At 39.9% G+C, this 22,397-nt stretch overlaps 1 protein-coding gene across 2 annotated transcripts in view; it reads left to right on the forward strand.

Moving 5' to 3' along the window:
• uba7 (ubiquitin-like modifier activating enzyme 7) overlaps nucleotides 1-22,397 on the forward strand; it is a 39,345-nt gene that overhangs the window by 9,878 nt on the left and 7,070 nt on the right. For both annotated transcript variants that reach the window (XM_034082832.2, XM_034082833.2), the window contains exons 17-21: nucleotides 1,543-1,617; nucleotides 2,550-2,751; nucleotides 2,843-2,934; nucleotides 4,734-4,826; nucleotides 6,093-6,284. In XM_034082832.2, coding sequence (XP_033938723.1) covers nucleotides 1,543-1,617; nucleotides 2,550-2,751; nucleotides 2,843-2,934; nucleotides 4,734-4,826; nucleotides 6,093-6,284 — 654 coding nt within the window. The remainder of the gene's footprint in view (nucleotides 1-1,542; nucleotides 1,618-2,549; nucleotides 2,752-2,842; nucleotides 2,935-4,733; nucleotides 4,827-6,092; nucleotides 6,285-22,397) is intronic.

Here is a 22,397-nt window from a genome sequence, read left to right on the forward strand (position 1 = left end):
GATAAATATCTCTGAGCGGCTCTGAGGGTTTGTAATCTGGTGAAGCATGCAGACAGTGATGTCACATCATGCTGTCACACCTGGGGGGGCACGGATCAGTATCAACCCAAACAAACCCTCACTAACTTCAGTCCGGCAACTGGCCGTTTCTACTTTCATTAAACGTCCCTGCAGGGTTATAGAAATTCCTCTGTCCAATTGTGATTTCCCCTGCATTTCCCTTGAGAAATAATCTAAACTTTTCATATTATTTCGCTTATAAAATTAATTATTTTTCATGTGGGGCATTATTTGCATTGAGACCATTATAGAATCCTTTCTAAAATGATTGTTAAACGTTATAATCAGAACACACTCTACAAACTCTGTGGCAGTTATGTTATGTTTTTGCTACTCTTTTCCCTTCCATAGCTGTTGTGGTTAACTACTGTATACAAGAGTTATGGTTTCATTGTCATCCTGGAAAGTGACTTTGGACCACAAACTTTCTGAGGAACTATGATAAGGCAGCTGATGTCCGTTAACGCTCGCAAACCAACCAGACAAATATGGGTGCACACACATGACAGATGGCCACACTTTAAACATAACGGCTAATTTTACGAGTGTGAGCCTCCATATAGAAGTGTCGTTCTGCATGTGTTTGAACCTTTTACTAACATGATGGTAGAGATAAAAGGCTTCATATTTTGTATTCAAACCCATGCATTACAGTGAGCTGCCTACTTCTTGCTAATTAAATGACCGCAGTTTAAGAACATAAAAGAGGGCTGAAACTAGTGTCTGGAGAGTTATTTAACTTAAGACAATTTGTTTTTCGTGTTTTAAATAAAGCAATGTTAAGACATGGTGTTAAGTTAACATTTCAGTTATTTTTAGCACTCTAAATACTCAAATACAGTGAATTATCTTCTTTCTTTTTTTAAGATTGATAAAGACAAATCAATTGTATTATTAAAAAAACACTCTAAACTCAAAAGTCCACCTATTATTTATTATTGAAAGAACAGTGGTTCTATGTTTGACTAGTCTTATTTGTACCATAGGAACGCCTTACATTCTTAAACTTAGTGATATCATCCTTTTTAATTGTGAAAAGGAGAATACAGTAGATGCCTTTTGGCTACTTTAGAAAGCCCCCCTGCTGTGAGAACTGGCACCACAGGACTCTCCCTTTCCAGCATATGGACCATTTGGAAACATCAAAGCCCTCAGTCTCTTTGTTTCTTTATCAGACATACAAATGGTGTTGTCAACACAAGACTGATAACAATATTAGTCTGGCAGTACTACGGGAATCCTCCTGCTGGGTCAAAAATGGACTCGTGATGTTTATCAAGTAATACACAAATACTGTATGTTGAATTTGATATACATGTCAAGTTTAAAATCATTGGGAATATAGAAATGGATCCCTTTTTAATTACACCTTAGTATTATTAATAACTACAGTGAGCTCTGTCGGTATATAAAATGTAAATGCGATATTTTAACTATCTCAAATTTTAACTGAAAAAACGATTTTCTTCTGCGTCCCTTTAGAAGACTGCTGTTGGTCTACCCTTCTGGTCTGGATCCAAGAGATGTCCACACCCACTGACCTTTGACCTCAACAATGTAAGTAGAACCTGGTCCGGCTGCTCTTTTAGTAGTAATCCATGCACCCTAAAACAGGGGACAGGAATCACAGAAATGCCACAGTATTTGTTGATGACTGTTAGCATTCCTTCTTTATCTGATGTGATAGTAACTGTTCCCGACTTTGACTGTATACTGGATTCTTATCTGATCTGTGAATGCCACTAAACATGCATATGGATAATGAAAGGCAGATAATAATCTCTTATCACGTTCACATCCTTAATGATTATCTCTACATACTCTAATATTAAACAAAGGAGATAATAAGGTTTTAATGAAGCAGCTGTAATTTACACACAACATAAATAATGGAATAAGAGTGGCTTTCCTTGCATTGATGATTTGACCACAATTGTTCAACCATCGCTGTACTTTCAGCCTTTATTCCATCTACTGCTATCTGACTCCTTTACTGTTTATTTTGCCCTTCAATCTTTATGAAATGTTGTCATCTTATATTTTATAAGCTCTCAACTTTGACAGATGATCCAATTGCACACTCCGGTTTCAGTGCCAATTTTCCTTTTCCTATAAAGTTCGAGTGAAAAGTGTATACTGTGTATTATTTGAAATGGTGTGGTATTGGTATTACAACATCTTTGTTTAAAATATATTTGTTTTTACTTTTAATGAATTATCTGTGACGGTGGGTGTGTAAATCAGAAGTATTTACTGCTGTAGATATTCTCTATTAAAAGCAAATATATTCTATATTTAATTGCTGGATTCATTCCTGCATTATGAGTCGCACAATGCAACATTAGCACAACTTTATTTAAGTATTTTAAAGTCTTCTCAACTGAAGAGAGGTAGAATAACTATGATTTATATGGAAATGATGTTTTCTGATAAAACATGACAAAAGTGTTGATTTAATTTGAAGTTTATATTTGTATTATGTGTTTTAGAGTACCCACAAGGAGTATGTGGTGGCAGCAGCTAATCTGTATGGGCAGATCTACGGGATCAAAGGCACAACAGACTGCGCTTCCATCAGAAAAACCTTAGAGAAAGTCTCCGTACCGTCTTTCACTCCCAAGTCCTCCGTGAAGATTCACCTCACTGATAAGGATATGGAGGAGGACAAAAAACAGGACAGTGATGATGCCGGTGAGTTATTTGAATGCCATGATATTTAATGTCACTACTCACTGTCTTGAAGAATTCCTTTTTTTCATGTCTCTCTTTGTCCATGCTACAGAAAAAGCCAGACTTGAGGAGCTGAAAGGAAAGTTGGCCTCCCCGTCTCTGAAAAGCTCAGCCATGCAGATGTACCCCACGGACTTTGAGAAGGTAGGGTGGGAGCACAGTGACACCTCTGCTGCATGCTCCGCAGAAGCAGAGACAGACTGGAGGCTTAGCGTTAGCAGGGAGCTACACTCAGAACTATGGGTGCTTTCAGAATATGACTTTCTTTCCCCTCGTCTTTGGGTCCTTAGTGACCCGAATCTTTGCTTTTGCTCAAAACATTCATGAAACGGAGCTTGCTTGTGCTCTCTTTTCACTGTTAAAACTCCCTGGGGCTTAAATGTATGAATCTGAAGAAGTTTACATTGTGAAAAAACATCTTACTGCCAGCTCACATGGAACAGATTTATTTAATATTTAAGAGGTGTATTATAAAACGTTAGGAAAAATGCATTTCATTCAACAACTCAGGACAAAGACATAGTGTCTGCACACGTGTCAACTGCATCAGTGAAGGGAGTCCTGAAGGTAGATTTCCCCTGTATGCCTGTCAGTCACAGTCTCTCCTCACACTCTCTTTCACTGCCTATTAACAAATAGTCACTCACTGTATGGACATTTAATCAGGTTTAGCGCTGAGTTGTCACCTGGAAGTGTCTGGGGGAGCCAAGCATAAGGTATATATCTCTATAAAGTGATCTGGGAGCACAGACATACAACAAATAACTTCCCAAAGCCAAAGGTGTATCCTTAACAGTTGCTTCAGCACAGTAAGCTAAGTCAGAATAAAGAAGATCAGACTCTGAATAGACCCAGAATCAAAAACAACTTTGGATTAAAGTTATCAGCCAGTTTCTATAATATGTTTCCTGTAAATGCCAGCAATGTGTTCCTTCAAGTTTCATCAAAGGACCAAAGAAAATATTTAATTTCTTTAATCTTATCAACTATTACACTAAACAAATGCAGAATATGATGCAGTTATATTTTAATCATAACATATTGACTTACTGTGGATGTCTATCCCAAAATATCATTTAATCTTATGCCTAATTAAGAAATGTGTCCTCTTTTTTACCTGTTGACCTATTGACCCAGCAGGAAAATCCTTGGTTTCCTGGGAAACCTTGGAAAAGGAGTGTAATAATTAAAATTCTTACCTTTTGATACAAGCCTTTTCTTTATCTTAATGGTAATTAAGAGTGTGTAGGCGAGCAGTGTGTCACAGTGACAAAACCTTTACCTCCGACCATACACCTCCAACAAAGACATATTAGCAGAGCAGTCAGGGTGCAGTTGCTGTAGCTACAGAGTTGAGTGTTAGAGGAATTTAGACAGGCTATAGAAATTACTAGCAGGCAGTGTGAGTGACTCAGGAGAAGCAGTAATGAAGGTATAAAAGGTATGTCTGGTACATATCGAATATCATCTTGAATAAGAATGAGATCCCCAAACTACCGTGCTCCCCCTCCTCATTATTGTTTATCCCCACATGCCCAGGTCGTGCTGTGGATAGATGGAATGTGTGTAGGAGGGTTTCATATGCATCAGGTTGCCAGCTAGCAGCTTCCTCACATCCCCTAAAGCCATCCCTGAGTGACAGTCGCCTTCCTAGCCTTTGTAGAGCCACTGAAGCAGAGGCATGACCTCACTGGGCTTGTCCATCACAACAGAAATCTGATTTCCTCTGCATTCTGATGGGGTGACCAAGTCATGTATTAGGCTGATCTCAGCGACACAACAACAAAGCCTTCAAAGCAGCCACACTGAGCATCATATGACTGCGGGGGTGTCACTCAGCATGGACATCAATACCTAATCAGATACATTTTGTCTGATGCATCAAGCTTTGGAGCTATTTGAATGACTGATGTACTGTATGTTTATTATCTCACCTAATACAGGATGACGACAATAACTTCCACATGGACTACATTGTTGCTGCATCCAACCTGAGAGCGGAGAACTATGTCATCCCTGCAGCCAGTCGGCACCAGGTCAACATTTTCTCTCCGTGCATCATCTAAAGAAATATCTGTGAAAGGGAAAACATATTAAAGAGGGATGAAGCTGAAGTGGCGGCATGGATAAGAAAAAGGCAATGAATACTGCTCCCCCTCCCTTGGGGTCGTGTTTTTAGTCAATGCAGCACACACCTGCCCTAAAGCCACAGAATCAGCCACCTCACCCATTGTTCCTGGGGCAGAACTAATCACAGCACTTTACCTGTCGCCTGGGAGGTGATACCTGAGCCACCTGAGCCAGGCCTTGTACCAGCCTCTGCTGCAGACACACCGCCAGGACAGATGGGGGACTGGGGGAAGGGTCCTGCTGAGGGAGGGGAGACAATAGAGGGTTACTCCTGTGTAATCATACAGAGATTTACACATGTAGTATCATGTTTGGATTTATTTTTCTTTAATTCACCATTTAACCCTGGATTCATGCAAAACGTACAGTATGAATACACTAATAATAATAATTAATTACATTTATTGGAGCGCTTTTCAGAATGTCCAACGCGCTTTACATTACATATTATACATATCAGACATGTAACAGTAAATACTGTGGACAATACCCACATGAGGTAATTAGGGTGAAGTGTCTTGCCCAAGGACACAGCATCACTAAAAAGGCAAATGTACCTTAGGTAAAACAATTAATGTATAAAACAATGAAACATGCTGTACTGTTTTGCATTACATCCAACTAAGTGATGTTCTGCTGCTACTATTCCACTATATTTCAGAGTAGAATATTATAAAAATGACTTTTTATGCCACTGACTTCATTTGACATATAGGCCTAGTAATTATTTTGAATAAGATGCATAATACAGATTAAAATGTGAACTAGTTTATACAGTAGTTAATTTTAGGTCCAACAACATCAAAATGCTTCTTTTACATTAATAGTATTAGTTAGTACATTTTGATCCCAATTTAAAAATTATACTTAAAACATGACTTCTCTTGTGGTCTAATGTTTTGTTTGGATGGCTATTTTAAGTATAGTCTATATACTCACCCACTTACTTAAATGTTTCAACCACTGATTGTGGTGGAGCTGAAGTATTAAAAAAAAACACCACATGAAATTCAAGTTTAAAAATACAAGCACCTTAAAGATGACATAAAATGTGTAAATAAACTGTATGTATATATTTTTCACCACTTACAAATTGTAAACCAACACAGTATGATCATATAATTCTACTTTATTGAACTGCATTTTAATAGTGTACTCTGTCTCCTCCACAGAGTAAGCTCATCGCTGGAAGGATAATCCCAGCCATAGCTACCACCACTGCGGCAGTGGCAGGCCTGATGTGCCTGGAGCTATACAAACTGATCCAGGGCCACCAGGAGATCAGCTCTTACCGGACAGCATACATGTACCTGGCTACCTCGCACATTTTGTTTTCCCAGCCGTCTCGGAAGTGCTACTTTGAGGTGAGTAACACCTTTGTACACCCACAGCCATCTTTAGTCAGTCAGTGATTGTGGAAGGTTTAGAGGAAACATTTACAAAGCAGTCATTCACACTCAGGACCTGAGTAGGGCACTTTACACAGCCTGACAGACTCTTACTGTATATACATTAATAATTTAAGCCTGTCCATTTTGGGAATAAATACTGTTGGTTCTTTGTAGATTTACGCCCTTCCTCTCTGTCTGGAGCGTATCAAGTCATGAATGAAGGCTCTAAGAGACCACTGCTGACTCTCAATATTTAGCATATGAGCTAAATCCTTTGCTAGCTCATTATAATCCTCTGGGTATTTCAGTGCAGGTAAAGCATAAACACACCCGTTTCTGCTTCTGTGTTTGCACAAATTAAGTGTTAAGGCAACTGTAACTCAAAGCAAAAGGGACAGGAGCTTATTCTCTTAAGACTTAAGAGTCCTTCTTAGGATCAAATTCAAGGTAACGTTTGAGGTTATACCAGGTGGGGGAGGTCATACTAAGTTCTTTATGCTGTATCGGCCAAACTTTAAAACTCAAACACAAAATGGCTACCGGCCAGATTCAAAAGCCATGGTTCAAATTGTAGGCAGAGTACAAGAGGATATCCCCCTCTAAAAGGCTAAATACTGTTTTTCCCTCAATATCTCACCTCAGATATTGGAGCTGCCCTCTCCAGCGTTCTCACTCAGAGCATTGAACCTCTGACAGACAGGGGTCACTGGGGGTCAGCGAGTGGGGTAACTGTGTCCTCTGGGACGTGAGGCTGCAGTGGTAGGGGGCTCTGAGACAGTGTAGGTCTGGTTTCAGCTTCAGTTATAGGCAGAAATGCTGCAGCTGCATTAAAGTCTGCTGTGATGACAGAGGCAGCTGTGGCTTTCTGCGCAGTTCTGAAGTTCCAGGCGTGCCTTCTTCCTTACTTACAAAGACCCCGGTGTTCTCACAGTTGTTGTCAGCGAAAGTGTTTTCCCCTACTTCTAAAAATGTGCTGGCCACTCAGAATGTCAGGGGTTATATTTTCAATTGTTGAATCATTACGTCAGAGGGATGGGCAGACGTTCGATTTTCCAGACCAAGGCTTTTTCAGCAGCCTCAGTGTTGTATTTTCACCTATTAGGGCATTGGCTGTATTCTTAGACAGACAGGTCACCACTAGAGGAAAAAGGCTCAGCTGAGGTTCAGCATTCTAAGCGTTAAATAAATGAGGAACACACATGTGCTGGTACATACTTGCAAACACAGAGAGGATGAGAGAAAAAAATGGTTGGCTGCCAAAGCTTTAGCCTTGTGAGTGGGAGATGCTCTAATGTCTGCCAAAGAAAACATTTCAGTTATAAGTCCTCATGATGAACTTAAGTTTGTCCGTGATACTTTGTAGGAAAATAGTTCTGCTCCTTTTCTCTACCATTTTCCCTTTCTTTCATTGCAGTGTGTTATCCACATAGGTAACTGTTAAACGACAAGTCCATAGCTGTGTTATAGTTGTTGTTTCCACTATATGGGCCGCTCACAATTATTCATCTCTATTTCAGAGTGTTAAATAAAGTGAAAATAGTTTATTTGATCAAGCCTGTAATTCGGATCTTCTCCAAAATGTAAAGGCTTCTTCCTTCAACTATGCGGCCGTCTTCCACCATGTTTTATTAAAAATCAGGACAGACATTTTCCTGTAATCCTGATGGCAGTGAGACAAACTGAGCTGAGACATAATCTTCATGGCGGAGGTAATTAACAGATTTACAGGACCCTTATCAAAAATGGAATCAAGAATGTAAACATAGATTATTCAATTCAATAACTTAATTTAGCAGACAGAAATGGAAGCAGAGACAAAAGCGACATACCTATTAATACTGTTTTATCTTTAATCTGTCTCGGATTACAGAAGGTTGTATTAAGCCCCCTTTGAAGCAACTGCAGACGTGCAGCTGTGAAATATCACTGATCAGACATGCAGCATCAGGAGCTCGGCTTACTTTTCCAATGACTTAGACCTCTCCCCTCGTGAGATCAGTCTCAGTTCATTAATATCAAGTAACAACACTCACGTCTCACCAAGCCCGCCTTAACCTGCCATTGTAGGCCCCCTTAAACAACAAATCAAAGTCATTTATAGCCTCGGCAGGCACTGTGATCACACACACACACACACACACACACACACACACACACACACACACACCACTAATACCTCATTCACACCAACGGTGTTTCAGGGCCGGTTCGGAGCTGGAGCTTGAAAAGCACCGGGTTTTCCTGTTCACACCGCAGCGGAGCAGCCTCTTAGCTCCGGAATCCGGTTCGTTTCACGCACCAACAAATTGTCCGGCAAGAGCAAAAGCACCACATACGTCAGGCTTACGTCGAGGCGGGGACGTGGGCAGGGGCGGGATCAACTCCTGAACAACAACAAGAAGCCCGCGTTTTATCCAGCTTGTACACAACGATGGAGAAACTTAACAAGCAGCAGTGGTCCACTGAAGAGACCAGCTACCTACTGGGAATCTGGTCTTCCGAAGAGGTACAGAGGAAGCTGGAGCACAATCGGCCATTGTTGTCGGTGTCAGCTGTGAGGGGTTTGCGCGCGGTTTGGCTTTATGAAGCAGGCACGCAAATGGTTACGTCATGACGCAAACGATGACGCAATGACGCAGCACCAGTCGGACTCTGGGCGGTGTGAAAAGAGCCGGAGCTAAACTGAAGAACCGGTTCTGAACCTGAAAAGCTCTAGCACGGAGCTTGAACCGGAGTTGCGTTGTTGTGAATGAGGTATAATTCAGCACCATGAACAGCAACATATGGCCTCAATGCCAGGTATCAGTAGATGAGAATGATCATTATCTCCGGTGGATTAACACTAGTAAATGCGTAAAACGATGCACATTTAAACCTGCAGGCTACTGGGAATCAATGAATAGTGCAGCATTGCCTTACCTCTTTAGCAGTGCTTCCGTCTGGTTTTCTTTGAAGAAAAAGCCTTTATGATGTTCTTAAAATCCATCTCAAGTTGTGATGTCAAGTTACTCAGTTCTCCGCTTGTAATTATGCCGTTACAAGCTTCAACGTTGTATTTATCATCTGAATTTGCCAAGACAAGTTTAATATTCTGAAAGCCAAGACTTTGTTTAATTGAAATCAGATGAAAACAAAGTGGAACGGACCCTGCCGTGTTATCTATGATTACTATACGCCTTACATTCATAATTTCAGCGGAGGGAGGGGGAGCGGCGCTGCGGAACAGCAGAGTGGTGAGGGAGAGCTGTCATCTTCCCTTTCCCAACTTCAAAAATATATTTACCGTGTGATTTTGGAAATAATAAGTTTCATATTCTGAAAGCCAAGACTTTGTTTATTTAAAATTAAAATAAAACACCCGAAATAAAAAATAAAAGATTTATTTTTATTTTTTATTGGCCCCCGGTCTCCGTAGGCCGTAGGCCCCTGGGCTTCAGCCCAGGTCAGCCCGTGCATTAAGGCGGCCCTGCGTCTCACTGGTAGTATTGGTGGTCCACTCAGTGGTCTCCCACAGTGGAGTTGAACCACCGCATCACAGCATTGCCAGATGTTTGTCAGTCATCGTAATGAAACCTGCATTATCACAACTCTGAAGAGGAACAAATATGTTAATGAGATGTTTTTTTGTGATTGAAGGCTTTAGGAAAAGGTGTTTTTAGATGTGGCTGTGTACCACAGTATCCACACAAAACTGTTCTGCTCACAGGCTCTTTAACAGAAATAGATTACAGTTCGTTCTCCCACCATGCTAACCCTTTTCCAGAAATTGTTGCTTTAAGGCAGCTGTTTCCCAAAATAGGAAGTTCCCCTGGCCTTCCCTGCAGATGTTATGGAGGCAGAAATATGTAAACAAACGGGGGGCTGTCCTTGTCTGATCAACACTGCGATTCTTTAGTATCATTTTCCTCCGAGTGTTTATGTTTGTCACCCGGGGGTCCATGGCACAGGCCATTAAAGGAGTACCAAATCTGGCAAGAGATGGATTTCTCTAGTGCTAGAAATGTTTGAACAAAATCTAATTTAGACGTCACCATATATACATGAACGTGTGTTGTTACTGGGCTCAGATGGTGCTGCCACAGTTTTAAAGCTGCCGTCTTCAAACCAGAATGTCCTACTCTACTGTCGGCACCCTATTTGCCATTGTGTTTAGATGGTTTACTGGAAATTGACATTTAAATATATAAATAACTGCAAAATACAGCATGACTTTCTTATGATGACAATTTCTTGCAGAATTTAGACACATACTTTCAGTGATATTCACATTTTCCAGATTATTATTCTATTTAATTAAAGTGGCACCATTCAATATTTTTTATATATTAGAGTCTAAAAAGGGGGTGCTTATGATGTAGAACCCACAGACGATTATCACCCGACTCAGAAATTCCCTGAGCTTTAGATGACAATTTAGAGTCTGTCGGGTTGATATTATGATTGTACAGCATGCAAATGGGTTTTCTGCTTCACTCTCGCCAATCTCGACAACCGTTTCAGGCAGCAGCCCACAGATTGTTTCAGTAACATTTTAAACCAAATGATAAATGTTTTCCTCTAACAGCATTGAGACAAGGTTAGTGACTTGCTAGTTTATGTAGTGGAGCATTTAGCAACTGTAAGGAGGCATATATTTCCCTGAGGAGTTGGCGGAGACCCCAGCTGAAAGGAGAATAAATATTGGAGTCATGAGGTCGTAGGTAATACATTACAATTTTGATTTATCTTATTCCAATGCTTGGGATTGGCCAGAAAAAGATAAATGAATGCTGGTTGAAATGCATTCTTGTTTGCCAGTTTTATTTTACAGCACATAGTTAAAGGAGCTCAGAGAGAGTACACGGTTTGTTATTGCAATCACCAAACCTTGAAAGACACCAAAGGATAATTCAAGTACAACAAGGATTTATGAGTGTTGTGCTCCTGCAGCTGTAACCGAGCTGCAGCCCCAGCAAAACCTGTGAAGTGAAACATCACCCGGCCCAGTCCAGGACAGAGGAGGACGTGTTTCAGCTGGATATTAAATCGCTCCATCCCCAACCCCTCCAGCAGCTCGCTGTTTTAGTGTCTGCTGTCTTTGCTTGTCTGCTGGGCTGCCTGCTGGTTGTGTGCCATGTAAATACTCCCTCTTCCATGTCTCTGCACACCTCCTCCACACCCTAGTCTTCACTCTGTGCCCTTTCATGCTCCCTCTGTGCCCTTTTTCCCCAGCTTGCCCTTTCGGTCTCTAATTGAATTAACAGTGTTAGAGGCATGACTCCTGATCTCAAGAAAGCCACTCCAAGGTTGACGCTCACACTGGTTCTTTGTTAATTGCCTGCAGAGATGACGGGTATTTCCTGCCTTCACAGGAAGCAGTGTATTGAAACCAGATTTCCCAGTGATCTCGCTGTAAGGTCTGGACAGCACCAGGAGGAGGCAGGGGGTTTGAGATCATCTGCTCCAGCCTCTGTTTCTGATGACTTTTTATTCATTACTTGCTCAGCAAAAAAAACCTTTGCATTTCTTGTTGGATATGCCCTTTGAGAAATCAGGAAGACACTAGGTTATGTCAACTTTTTTTCAATATATCCAGGGTGGTTGCATGTTGTTTTACATGTAGAAGGCAAACCTGCAGCTACTCGATTTGTGATTTCAGCACTTATATAATTGAAGGTCGCACATCTGTCACACAAATAAGAGGGGCTGGCTTAAAGAGAGAAAGAGGACAACAAAGGGGGAAATTTACCTCACATGTGGTTAAATCTATGTTGGCCTCCTCAGACTGTGCCAGAAAGGGTGAACATGATCCAAGGCCCTCAGTATTCCTTGGGGAGCTCCGGCGTGGAGCTGCATTGTGCAGTTTGTAACTTAAGACCCAGACATGAATAGTGCTCACGGGATAATGAGTAATCTGTGATCAACATCGACGGCTTGTGCCTTCTGTTGTCCTCCAGGTTTTTTGTTGGTGGTGTTATTGTGTGGTTTGCCTTGTGTTTTTAAGTAATGTGTTGTTTACGCTGCATTGTTCCGTCACTGCTGGTTTTCAGTTCCCTACAAATCATTAGCTTCCCATTTTTTGTCATCAGCAAAAATGTTATTCCTGTACATGGGTTGTTTATTTGTGTAGCATCAGACAAGAACAGTCATTTTCCAGAGAGCATTCAAATATAGGTCCACTTATCCAGATAATTTATTTAGTAGCGTATGTAGAACAGCTCCTAAATTCACCATGCACCCTATCCATTTAGCCAAATTAAAAAGCAGGAGATGTTTGGTAATCCAATCCAATCCACTTTATTTATATAGCACATATTAAAAACAGAGGGTTTCACCAAAGTGCTTCACAGCAGACATAACATTATAATAAATATAATATTACAATAATAGATAAAAGGCACACATAAGAATAGATAAAAAGGCATACATAAGAATAGATAAAAGGCACATAAGGGCTATGGACAGACAAATAAAAGCATAACAATCGATAAAACATAGCTTAAACTGACTCGAAAGCGAGGGAAAAGAGGTGGGTCTTCAGGCGGGACTTAAACGTCTGGTAGTTAGCAGCCTCCTCATCACATACATATTTAATGAGTAACACAATAACGGGAAGGCCCGCCCTTATAGCTGAATCATGGATCAGGCCTCTGTGATGACAATGAGTTTTAGTTTTTTAGTTTAGTCAATTTATTGAACATGTCAGAAACCAAAAAATATAACAATAATATATATATTCTCTTTTTTTCTTTTTTTCACTCAGATTAATAATTATAACAAAGTACCAACAAAAAAAATAATAACGAACAAAAAAAAATAATAATAATAATTTTCAGATAGTCTCTGTTCATGTTCAACAGGGGCAAGAAGAAGCTTAAACAAACTTTTCTGGTCCTACCCCCTCTAACATGTATTTTTCTTATAAAACATTAAGTCATCGTCATCAGCGACATGTTTGTCTTGTTAATCTTTTTTTTTTTTTTTTTTTTTTATTTACAAAACAATCAGAGAAATTACTTTTTACAATTACAAGAAATAACAACAAATGGGATTTTACAGGTCCTGTTCATAACCATTAATGATTTGACTCCTAAATAATACTTTCATTTTAGATAGACCTGTACAATATTTCAGTGCATCGTTACAGTTATTCCACAGACACCTTTTGATGAGATGCAATGAAGTTTGGCATTTGTTCGTACGGGTGGTTTTTTGAAAATGCAGTTTCCTCTCAACATGTGTATGCTTTCTCTCTGTGTGAAAAGTCCCTAGATATTATGAGGTAATTGTTGATTTGCGGCTTTGAACATAATTTGAATAGTTTTATAGTCCATATCTACTTCTCTGAAGGGTCCTTGAGCAAGGCAGTAAATCCCAACCTATTTCCGAGTCACTACTCTGTAGTTGACCCTGACATCTCACTGTCCTGTAGGTTTTGCTTTTCCCACGTTAAAGTGATGTGAATGGGTCTCTAAGAGATACACATACAACTTTAGGCTGCGGCCCCACGAGGACGAAAACGGCTAAACGCATAGGATTAACGCAAACGCAATCGCAAACGGCTTCCGTCCACATGCAATAATTATCCGGATAGTGTCTGCCCACACGAGACCGCTCCGTTTAGCTCCAACCGCTGGAGAAGCTGCAGTACATATGCAGGAGCCTCTACGTGGCGCTCTAACTTCCTCCACAAAAGCAGCGAAGAAGCATGGTTGTCATGGTTGCCCTTCTGTTTATTCTCCGCGGTGGGGGCCGAGGGAACCGGGCAGAGTTTTTCGCCAGTCAACGTGTATTAAAGTTGAAATCTTCCGGACAAAATTATAAAAGTGCCGGTCAAAGGTCTTCTTTGTTATTTATTGAGCTTTAAAACAAATGAATAACGACTCTATATAATATAATGATAAAATACACGGAGCCTCTCTTTTTTCCTCCCTCTCTTCGGACAGCGCCAGTGTCTGTCTCATGCAGCAGCTCATCCAGTAATCAGTGACCCGGCCGACTGTAAAAATAAACATTTATAACTAGTTTAGGGAGTTTGAGAGGTAATTAAAATAGCTAAGGGTGATGATCTGACTTGAAGTGTGTGTTTTGCTGCAGAGGGAGGAGCTGCAGGTGAGCAGAGCTACGTGTCTCCGTCCTGTCAGATTAGACTTCACTGGCGAGAGAAAGATAAATAATCTGAATTCAGGGTGCAGTTTACTTTGACGTGGGGGTGAGCAGCAGAGGTGGGGAGAGGCGGGGCTATTGCCTCATCATTATTGCTGTAGATGTTGCACAAACAACTGTAGCATGGTCAATAGCGTCCGGAGCACGATAGCAACTCTGCGATCCGCCATTGTTGTTGTTGGCGAAACACTTCAGCACTGGCGCGGGGTAAGCGGAGGTGAGCAGAAGAGGTGGGGAGAGGCGGGGCTATTGCGCAATCACTATCAGTGATCTGAAAATGTCCGTATAGGGCGCACACACGGAGCTGTTTGACCCCCCAGAGAGTGGCGTATGCATTTCTATCCACCTTGGGACCCGTTGTCGTTTAGTGCCATATTCGGTCGTCCTCGTGTGGCCGAACGGTCTATATGACACTAAACAGTAACGCAAACTACCGAATTCGTCCTCGTGGGGCCGCAGCCTTAGAGGGTGTGTGAAGAAAAAAGAAGGCTTCCGGTTTTTCGCCATGAAATCAAGGACACATTGTTAAAATTACTGCAAATATTGAGTTGTGAATGTCCTGCTGTTATCACCGTAAACTGTGGGAACACAAATCTTAACGGACATAACAACAGTAACTAATCCTAGCATGCAATGAGTTATTTACGCCACACTTAATGGATGTTTTCCCTCAAATGTACCCAAGTTTTTTTATTTTTAAAACCTTTACACATTTCCAAAGTCCATTTTTAATCAAGTAAAGTAATTCTGCTTGTCTATTTTTCATTAATGCAAAGTAGATAAAGCAGATTTTGTGAGGCAGGTTATATTCCTCAATAAAAGTCAGTGTATATACTTGTCTGTTTAAATAGCATTAAAAAAGAGCTTTTACTAATGGTATTGGTCATGATAATTCAGCTGTGTGCTGTGATAGCTAGTTCATTTTTCTTCTTCTGTGGTGTCCAACACGTAGATTCAGTGGAATGTTAAATAAACTGAAAAGCAGATGAAAACGATTATGTCTTCTCAAATAGCTGGAAGGAGCTTATATACTTATTTTCTTACCAGTTTAAATAGTAGAGTATCCACTTCTGATCAACAACATTTTCTCTACGCCAAAACCAATACAAAAAACATAAACAGCAATTAATTTGTGTTATTGATATGTCTTTCCAACCTTTCCATTTATCTATTATTCCTCATCCATTGTTGCTCAAGTTTTCCCCATGTTTGTTTCTCACAACTTCTTACCTTCAGGCCAGTTCCACTCAGTGGAAGCAGCATGTGGAAGTTATTAAAAGTATCTCTCCTCCTGCTTCATTATCCTCTCATTAAAGCACTAATGCTAGCAGGAGATGGGCTGCAGGTTTGTCATTAGTGATATTAAATGTACGTTTCTAGGCTGCTCCTGATGCCATGAGTCTAAGCATTCACACATGAACTCAATAGGCATCCTGTTGTTTTTCTTCTTCTTCTCGTCCAGTTGCTTCTCGACCAAAACACACAGGAACCGTTACCTCATACATGGACAAAACCTTACAGCATGGGTCGTTGTATTTGATTATGCCACTTGTGATTAAGTGTGTCCTCCTCTCTGTGAGGCACTGCAGGACAGTCCGTCTGCAGACTGCATGTTGTAGGCGGTGCACATAAGGCACTGACTAACAACATACACATGTCCGGGTTCTGTAATGGAAATAGAAATAAAGTTACGTTTTACTGCTCTTAAAAGACACATGAATATGCTCATAAAGGATTTGGAACCATGTCTTTTACATCCATAAGGTTGTTAATAACTGCTAATTCTATGCTTAACAAGGAAATTAATCATTTTGCCTCAATTTCCTTTGTAATAAATGAGATAGGCACTCACACCAATTGGCAACAGTCTTTTTGGCAAAGCTGGGTGGCTCTGACCTTGAAGGCTCACACATCATTAGGCAGACAGTTAAACACTAAATTCGTTCCATGTTTGTTCCAGCCCAAAGTCCTGTATTGGGCTAAGGCAACTGCAAAGTGTGCAGGCCTTCAGTCATTTAGGGATCACAAAAAGGAAATAGTCATTCAGGGGGACATGAATTACTTTCACATTGCAATGTGATTATATTGACTAAATGGGTCAAACCAAATAATAAAGGCTATAACACTCTGGTAAGTTCAGAACATGACATAGATTAACTGTAATGCAGCCTTTAAAACATGGAAAAGACACTTATGCAATATTAGAATAACCAAAATGTACCACGTCTCATATCACAATAACAATATAATATCAATACATCGCCCAGCTCTGTCTGTGTGTATGCTTCAACTGTGCAGATGTAGCTTTAATGAATGCTATTTGAGCTGTGTGTCCCATGTTATTTGTCTGTGTCCATCATCAGTTAATCTTACAGTGTATCATGCCGACAAGAACTAGACCAATTCATATTGACAAACATACATCAATAACCTGCTCCAGGGACCAGCCCATGTAATAGTTACATCATTCCATGTAGCATTACACCATGTAACCTAACAGTGTGCCCTTTGATTACGGAGGCGTTTAATCAATGCTAAGCTAGGATGTAACAACAGAGGACACACTGATCATCAGAGCTGTGTGTTGTTATTTAATTTATCCCTGTGAATAAACCTTACACCTGCACAGATAACAGCTCTGTCCCCATTTTATATTACATCCCAATAAACAATATGTGCTATAGTAATCATAGAAGTCATAGTGTGTGTGTATAACATACAAGACTCATTCATTTTCAGGCTGGGAATTAAAAAAATTGCACATTTTGTTCACTGATGACAGACAAGAGAAGCCCTGCATTGGGCTAAGGCACCCGTCATAGTTTTGGGACTTTCCAATGCCTCACTTAAAAACATTGTATTGATCAGTTGTTCTTTTATAACTGCAACTCTTGCTATCAGACATTTGCTGTTTGGGTGTCTCTGCAGGCCCCAGCTTGTCACTGGCCCATTTGTAAGAGGAGCACTCTATTGACTCTGTCCTTCTGCCCCAGGTCATTTTCAGTCACGCCGAGCGCTGTTATCTTCTCATGTGAAAGACAATCGCATAGAAATTCTGTTTGCTGTTTTACACGTCAATGGAAGTCTTTCAAAAGTAACGGGCTGCTTTGAGCGTGTGTGTCGAACCAGCACTCTTCTGAGCCTCCTCTGTCACTCCTCTACCTGCACGAACTCATCCTTCAAAACCAAGAGTTGTGAGAACATAAATGCAAAGCTTGTTTAAAACTACATTTTAATGTATTTACTGACATATTGTTTTAATGTATTAATGTGGGCCGTGTGTGGCTGGTATCCTGTCAAATCTCTAGGGTGTTGAAGTGGGCTGAAGGGAGCAGTTGGAGGGCTCAGCCATCTGTGTCTTCAGTCCAAAGAGAGTGGTGATCAATAGTGATTAGGTGGCAGATGACACTCCCGATCATACAAAGGGCCACTTTACATGACAGTACAGTTTCTCCTTTGTAAAAAAAAACATAAACAAAGATGTTCCTAAAGATAAACTGCTCTGATTAGGGCAAATCTACTTTATAAACGGGATTTACATGATTTAGCCTATAATGTTTTTTAGTGGTTTAGAGAACATTAAATGGGGCAATTTGAGAGGTCAGTGGTGTGATCCCCAGCCAGTACATATGAGTGTCCTTGGGGAAGATACTAAATCCCAATCTGCTCCCGTTGGCACGTCTACAGTATTGAACTGTATGGAAGTCGCTTTGGATAAAAAGCATCAGCTAAATAACATGAAATGTTATTAATCGAGTATTCAACTAATTTAGCCTTGCCCTCCTATAACATAATCAGAATCAGTTTCCCAACTGATGCCGAACAAGAGATGTTTTTTATTCCACATATTATTTTTCCTTTCTCCACAACATGGCGTCTACATCTCAACCACCAACGGTTATTTCTGCGATTTTGGGGGTGTGACGCTAGTAGCGGTCTTTCTGGCTCTTTCCCCTCAGATTTTTTAGTAGTCTTCAGTCCCAACTGACAATTAGTAGGCAATGTATCATACTTCACATAGTTATGTGAACATGCTTTATTTTACTACTGCAGTAATACCCCAAGGCGTGTGAACATACTTTGAAGAGAACATTTCTATCCATTTACTATCCACTATGTTTCTAGCTATTTCTTTTTCTTCTCTAGTATTTCTGAAATAAACTGGTGATATACCTGCTTGTACTTAAATGTGCATATAGGCTATTGTAGTCAGTGGCATCCTTATCATATATTCAGAAATAAATGGCGCTTGTGTTTGAGGCTCAGTCTAAGGGCTTGTCTGGGGCATGACGTCTCTGTGAAATGAACAGGATTGTTTAGAAATGGAAGCAAAGAGAAGATAAAGGAGATTAGGTTGAAAATATGATCTAAAAAGACCACACAGATCCTCCGTCTGCCTCCCCTAAACCTTCTTTGAAGCCCTCCAAAGAGAAAGCGTTGCCTTTGAAGAAACAGGCCTCTAGCCACGACTGGTTGTAAAAGCGTTTCCACTGTTGGGATTCAGTCCAGATAATGAAGCTGAGGCAGAGCGTGCCTCAGCAGAGCTGTTTCTTGTGGCAGAGTGCAGGGAGCGGGACTTATTCCTGTCTCCAAAAATGCTCCATTGCAAGATTAAAAACTTGCATTATGAATACACTCCAATGACCTGTGCAACATGACCAGCATTATTGTGCTCCCTGAAGGGGATCGCAATCCGACTTGGATTCATTCTCCCTCCTTATCAGGTTCACTTGGCTGAACTTCCTCTGGCTGCACTACATTCCCATGCCCTCACGTATATCTGCAGTCAGAGGCGGCTATTTTTGGGTTCAGTTGCCCTTATCATAAGAGACTTTATTGTGTAAGGTCCTGTGCTGTTCAGCTGCCCTGGTTAGGTCTCCTGATTTGAGGGGATCCAGAACACAGATGCAATAATACTTCATGCTAGCACTATGAATATTGAAAGTATGTGAACCTTACTCTAAAATAGAGGTTTAAAAAGTGTTGTTTGATAAGTGCACTTCTACAATAAGCAGTTGAAGACTCTAGCAAGTTGAGCTGAACTGCAACCACAATCGCAAGTTTTCTTTTCAGGTCTTACCAGATATTCTCAGATGTTGCTGTGACTCAACGACTCCTCAAGTTGAAATGTAGGTATTATTGAACATTTAAGTTATTTTGGCTGGGTGAAATTAAATATAAAAAAGTGTAGCCATCAGAAAAATAACATAAATGGAGGTACTTTTTAGGATCTCACAGTTTTCAGTGTTGAAGGAACCTAAAACATCCATTTAATCCAGCGTTTCTCAAAGTGTGGGGCGCAGAGATATGATAGGGTCGCGAAATACAAAAAAATTATTTTGAAAAAAAACCAAACTTTTTTTCTTTTTTTTTCACACTGGTGGAATATCAAAACAACGACCCGCCCGGGGTGCAAAACGCATCAATGAAAGCGACCCTCTACCACACAAAACAACACCTGTAGATAACCCAATTTGTGTTCTTTGAAATTGAAAAGGATATTGCATTGTGTTTGTTACTTTCGTTGCAGTTGTATGTCTTAAGTGTAATTTGGCATGCTTTTATTTTGAAGGTGAGTTTACGCTGTTGACAGTTGTTGTTGCTATGGAAACAAGAAACGTTTCACAGCGGGCGGAACTTGTCATAAAGTCCGCGATAATAAAGCCCACCCATTTAGAGGGAAGATATGATTGGTCAATTGTACTGTCATTTGACATTACTCTCTCGTTCAGTTACTATAGCTGGCCCTCTGTGAATTCATAGCTGGACGTCCAATCAGCTCCTGTCTTCACAGACTCGCAGAGAGGAGCTTCTTTCATTCAACCCTTCACATTCAAACAGAAACTGAATAGGCAGATTCAAAGGATTTATTTGGAAATGTTATTTTAAATACAATTTAATCAAGTTATTTTTGGTACAACTAATGACAAATATTACTAAAAACATATTTAAAAAAAATATATAAAGAAAAATATAATTTGTTTTAATGTTTTTAAATATTATTTTGTAGAATATCTTAGGCTCTCAGAGACAGGCTCGCCACTGGTAAAAATCTCTCATACACACATGTGAAAGGCTCTCACAGACACACACAACAGCGTTGCAGTCGGGAAGAAAAGCAATGTGGAGCGAGAGAGAGAGAGAGCCAGAGAGAGAGCAAGAGAGAGCAAGAGAGAGAGCACACCTTTATCTATTTAATAAAGTTGTAAAAAATAAAGTAAGAAATCATTCCAATATGTACTATAGGACAGTAAAAAGTTTAAAAGGGGAGGGATTAGTCAAATATGCATAAATAAAAAGAAAGAATGCTAACTAGGTAACATAAGATAAGAATAAACAAGTTTAAATGATTTGTTGTGATCATATTCTGAAGATGTTTGGATTATTGAAAAGTATACAGCTCCCTTTCATCTGAGTGTTGAGAGCTGTATCCATAAATTCATGTTGGGCTCAAAGTAGGGCTGCTCGATTATGGCAAAAATCATAATCTCGATTATTTGGCTCAATAATTGATATCACGATTATTAAATACGATTAACCATTTACTTTGAAAAACATCAATTTATTGAAGAAAATAATTTGAAAAGTATGTTTTTAACAGTTGATTACCCTGAACTTTAAGTATAATTCAACTGAAAAACCTACTTAAAAAAATAAAATCGTTTTATTTCGATTATGTTGTTTTCATAATTGTTGCAAGCCAAAATCGTAATTGCGATTAAAATACGATTAATTGAGCAGCCCTAGCTCAAAGTGCACCAGATTGATGCATTTAACTTCAACATTTAAAAAAAATCTTCCTGGGGGTGCATGCCCCCGGACCCTAGAGGATGTGACGTCCACCACCAAATAAAGCAGGTTAAAATAATTAAATTGCATACATTTTATTTTAGTAAACACTGAAAACGGGTCCCACAGACCCAAACAATACACAAAGGTTAAAGGTAGCATATAATAATGTTAAAATGTGCTAAATATATACACAAAATGCAAAAAAACAAAAAGAGGAGTAAAAGTAGCTCACGACTTGTTTTATTTTTTTAAAGTAGCCCTCATCCTAAAAAAGGTTGGAGACCCCTGTTACAGAACGATACATTTGACAATTTTAAGCTTGGCCTACCATTTTATTGGAGCGATGAGGAACAGGTGGGGCTTGAAAAGGCCCACCTGTTCAAAGTGGGGAATGACAGAAAAGGTTTGAGAACCACTGATTTAATCCAAATAGATTAATAAAATGTGTAAGTGTCCCTTCTACACATCACTTTATAAAGATCAGTACGTTTTGAGTTTCCCTGAATTCGCCCAGCAGGCTCGTGATTTATTGTGTGTTAAAGTCATTTCTTTATTTCTTATGTGATTCTATTTTACTGTTTTAGGACCACACAATTGGAAGTAGGTGTGTTTTTTTAATGATTAGATTAATTTGAATTATTTCCTGAAAGCTATTACTGTCTACATGTAGGTTTGTCAGAAAGCAGCGTAGCCCGCCAGGTTTCCTGTCAACAAGAGGAAGCAGCCCGAAGTTTGGGCTGTTATTGTCAGATATTAGTGGGAACTTCATCTGAAGAGCCCACACAGTGAGGGAGAATTTATATCATGCATGATGTTTAATAATGCTGAGAAACCGTGATAACAAATGTGGAAGAGTTGGTTTGAAAAAAATGCAAGCGTAGATTCCGGAGGTTAACATATATATTTTGTTGGCTTAAATCAGTAGCAGTTAGGGTGACCAGTTGCTAACAAGCCACATGTGGGACAAATAGGACGTTTTTGCGGGACAATGCAGGACATTTTACTGCGTTGCTTAGAGCTAGATTAGAGCAGTAATTAAGAGTATTAAGTATCACAAATATTTGTGTAGCTGTTACATGGAAATAATGGTGTTTCCAAGTTGTGACTGAGGTTGATATGACCACAATACGTACGGACAGTTAACATTTA

This window comes from Pseudochaenichthys georgianus, chromosome 5, assembly GCF_902827115.2.
Source record: "Pseudochaenichthys georgianus chromosome 5, fPseGeo1.2, whole genome shotgun sequence".
Taxonomy (NCBI): Eukaryota; Metazoa; Chordata; class Actinopteri; order Perciformes; family Channichthyidae; genus Pseudochaenichthys; species Pseudochaenichthys georgianus.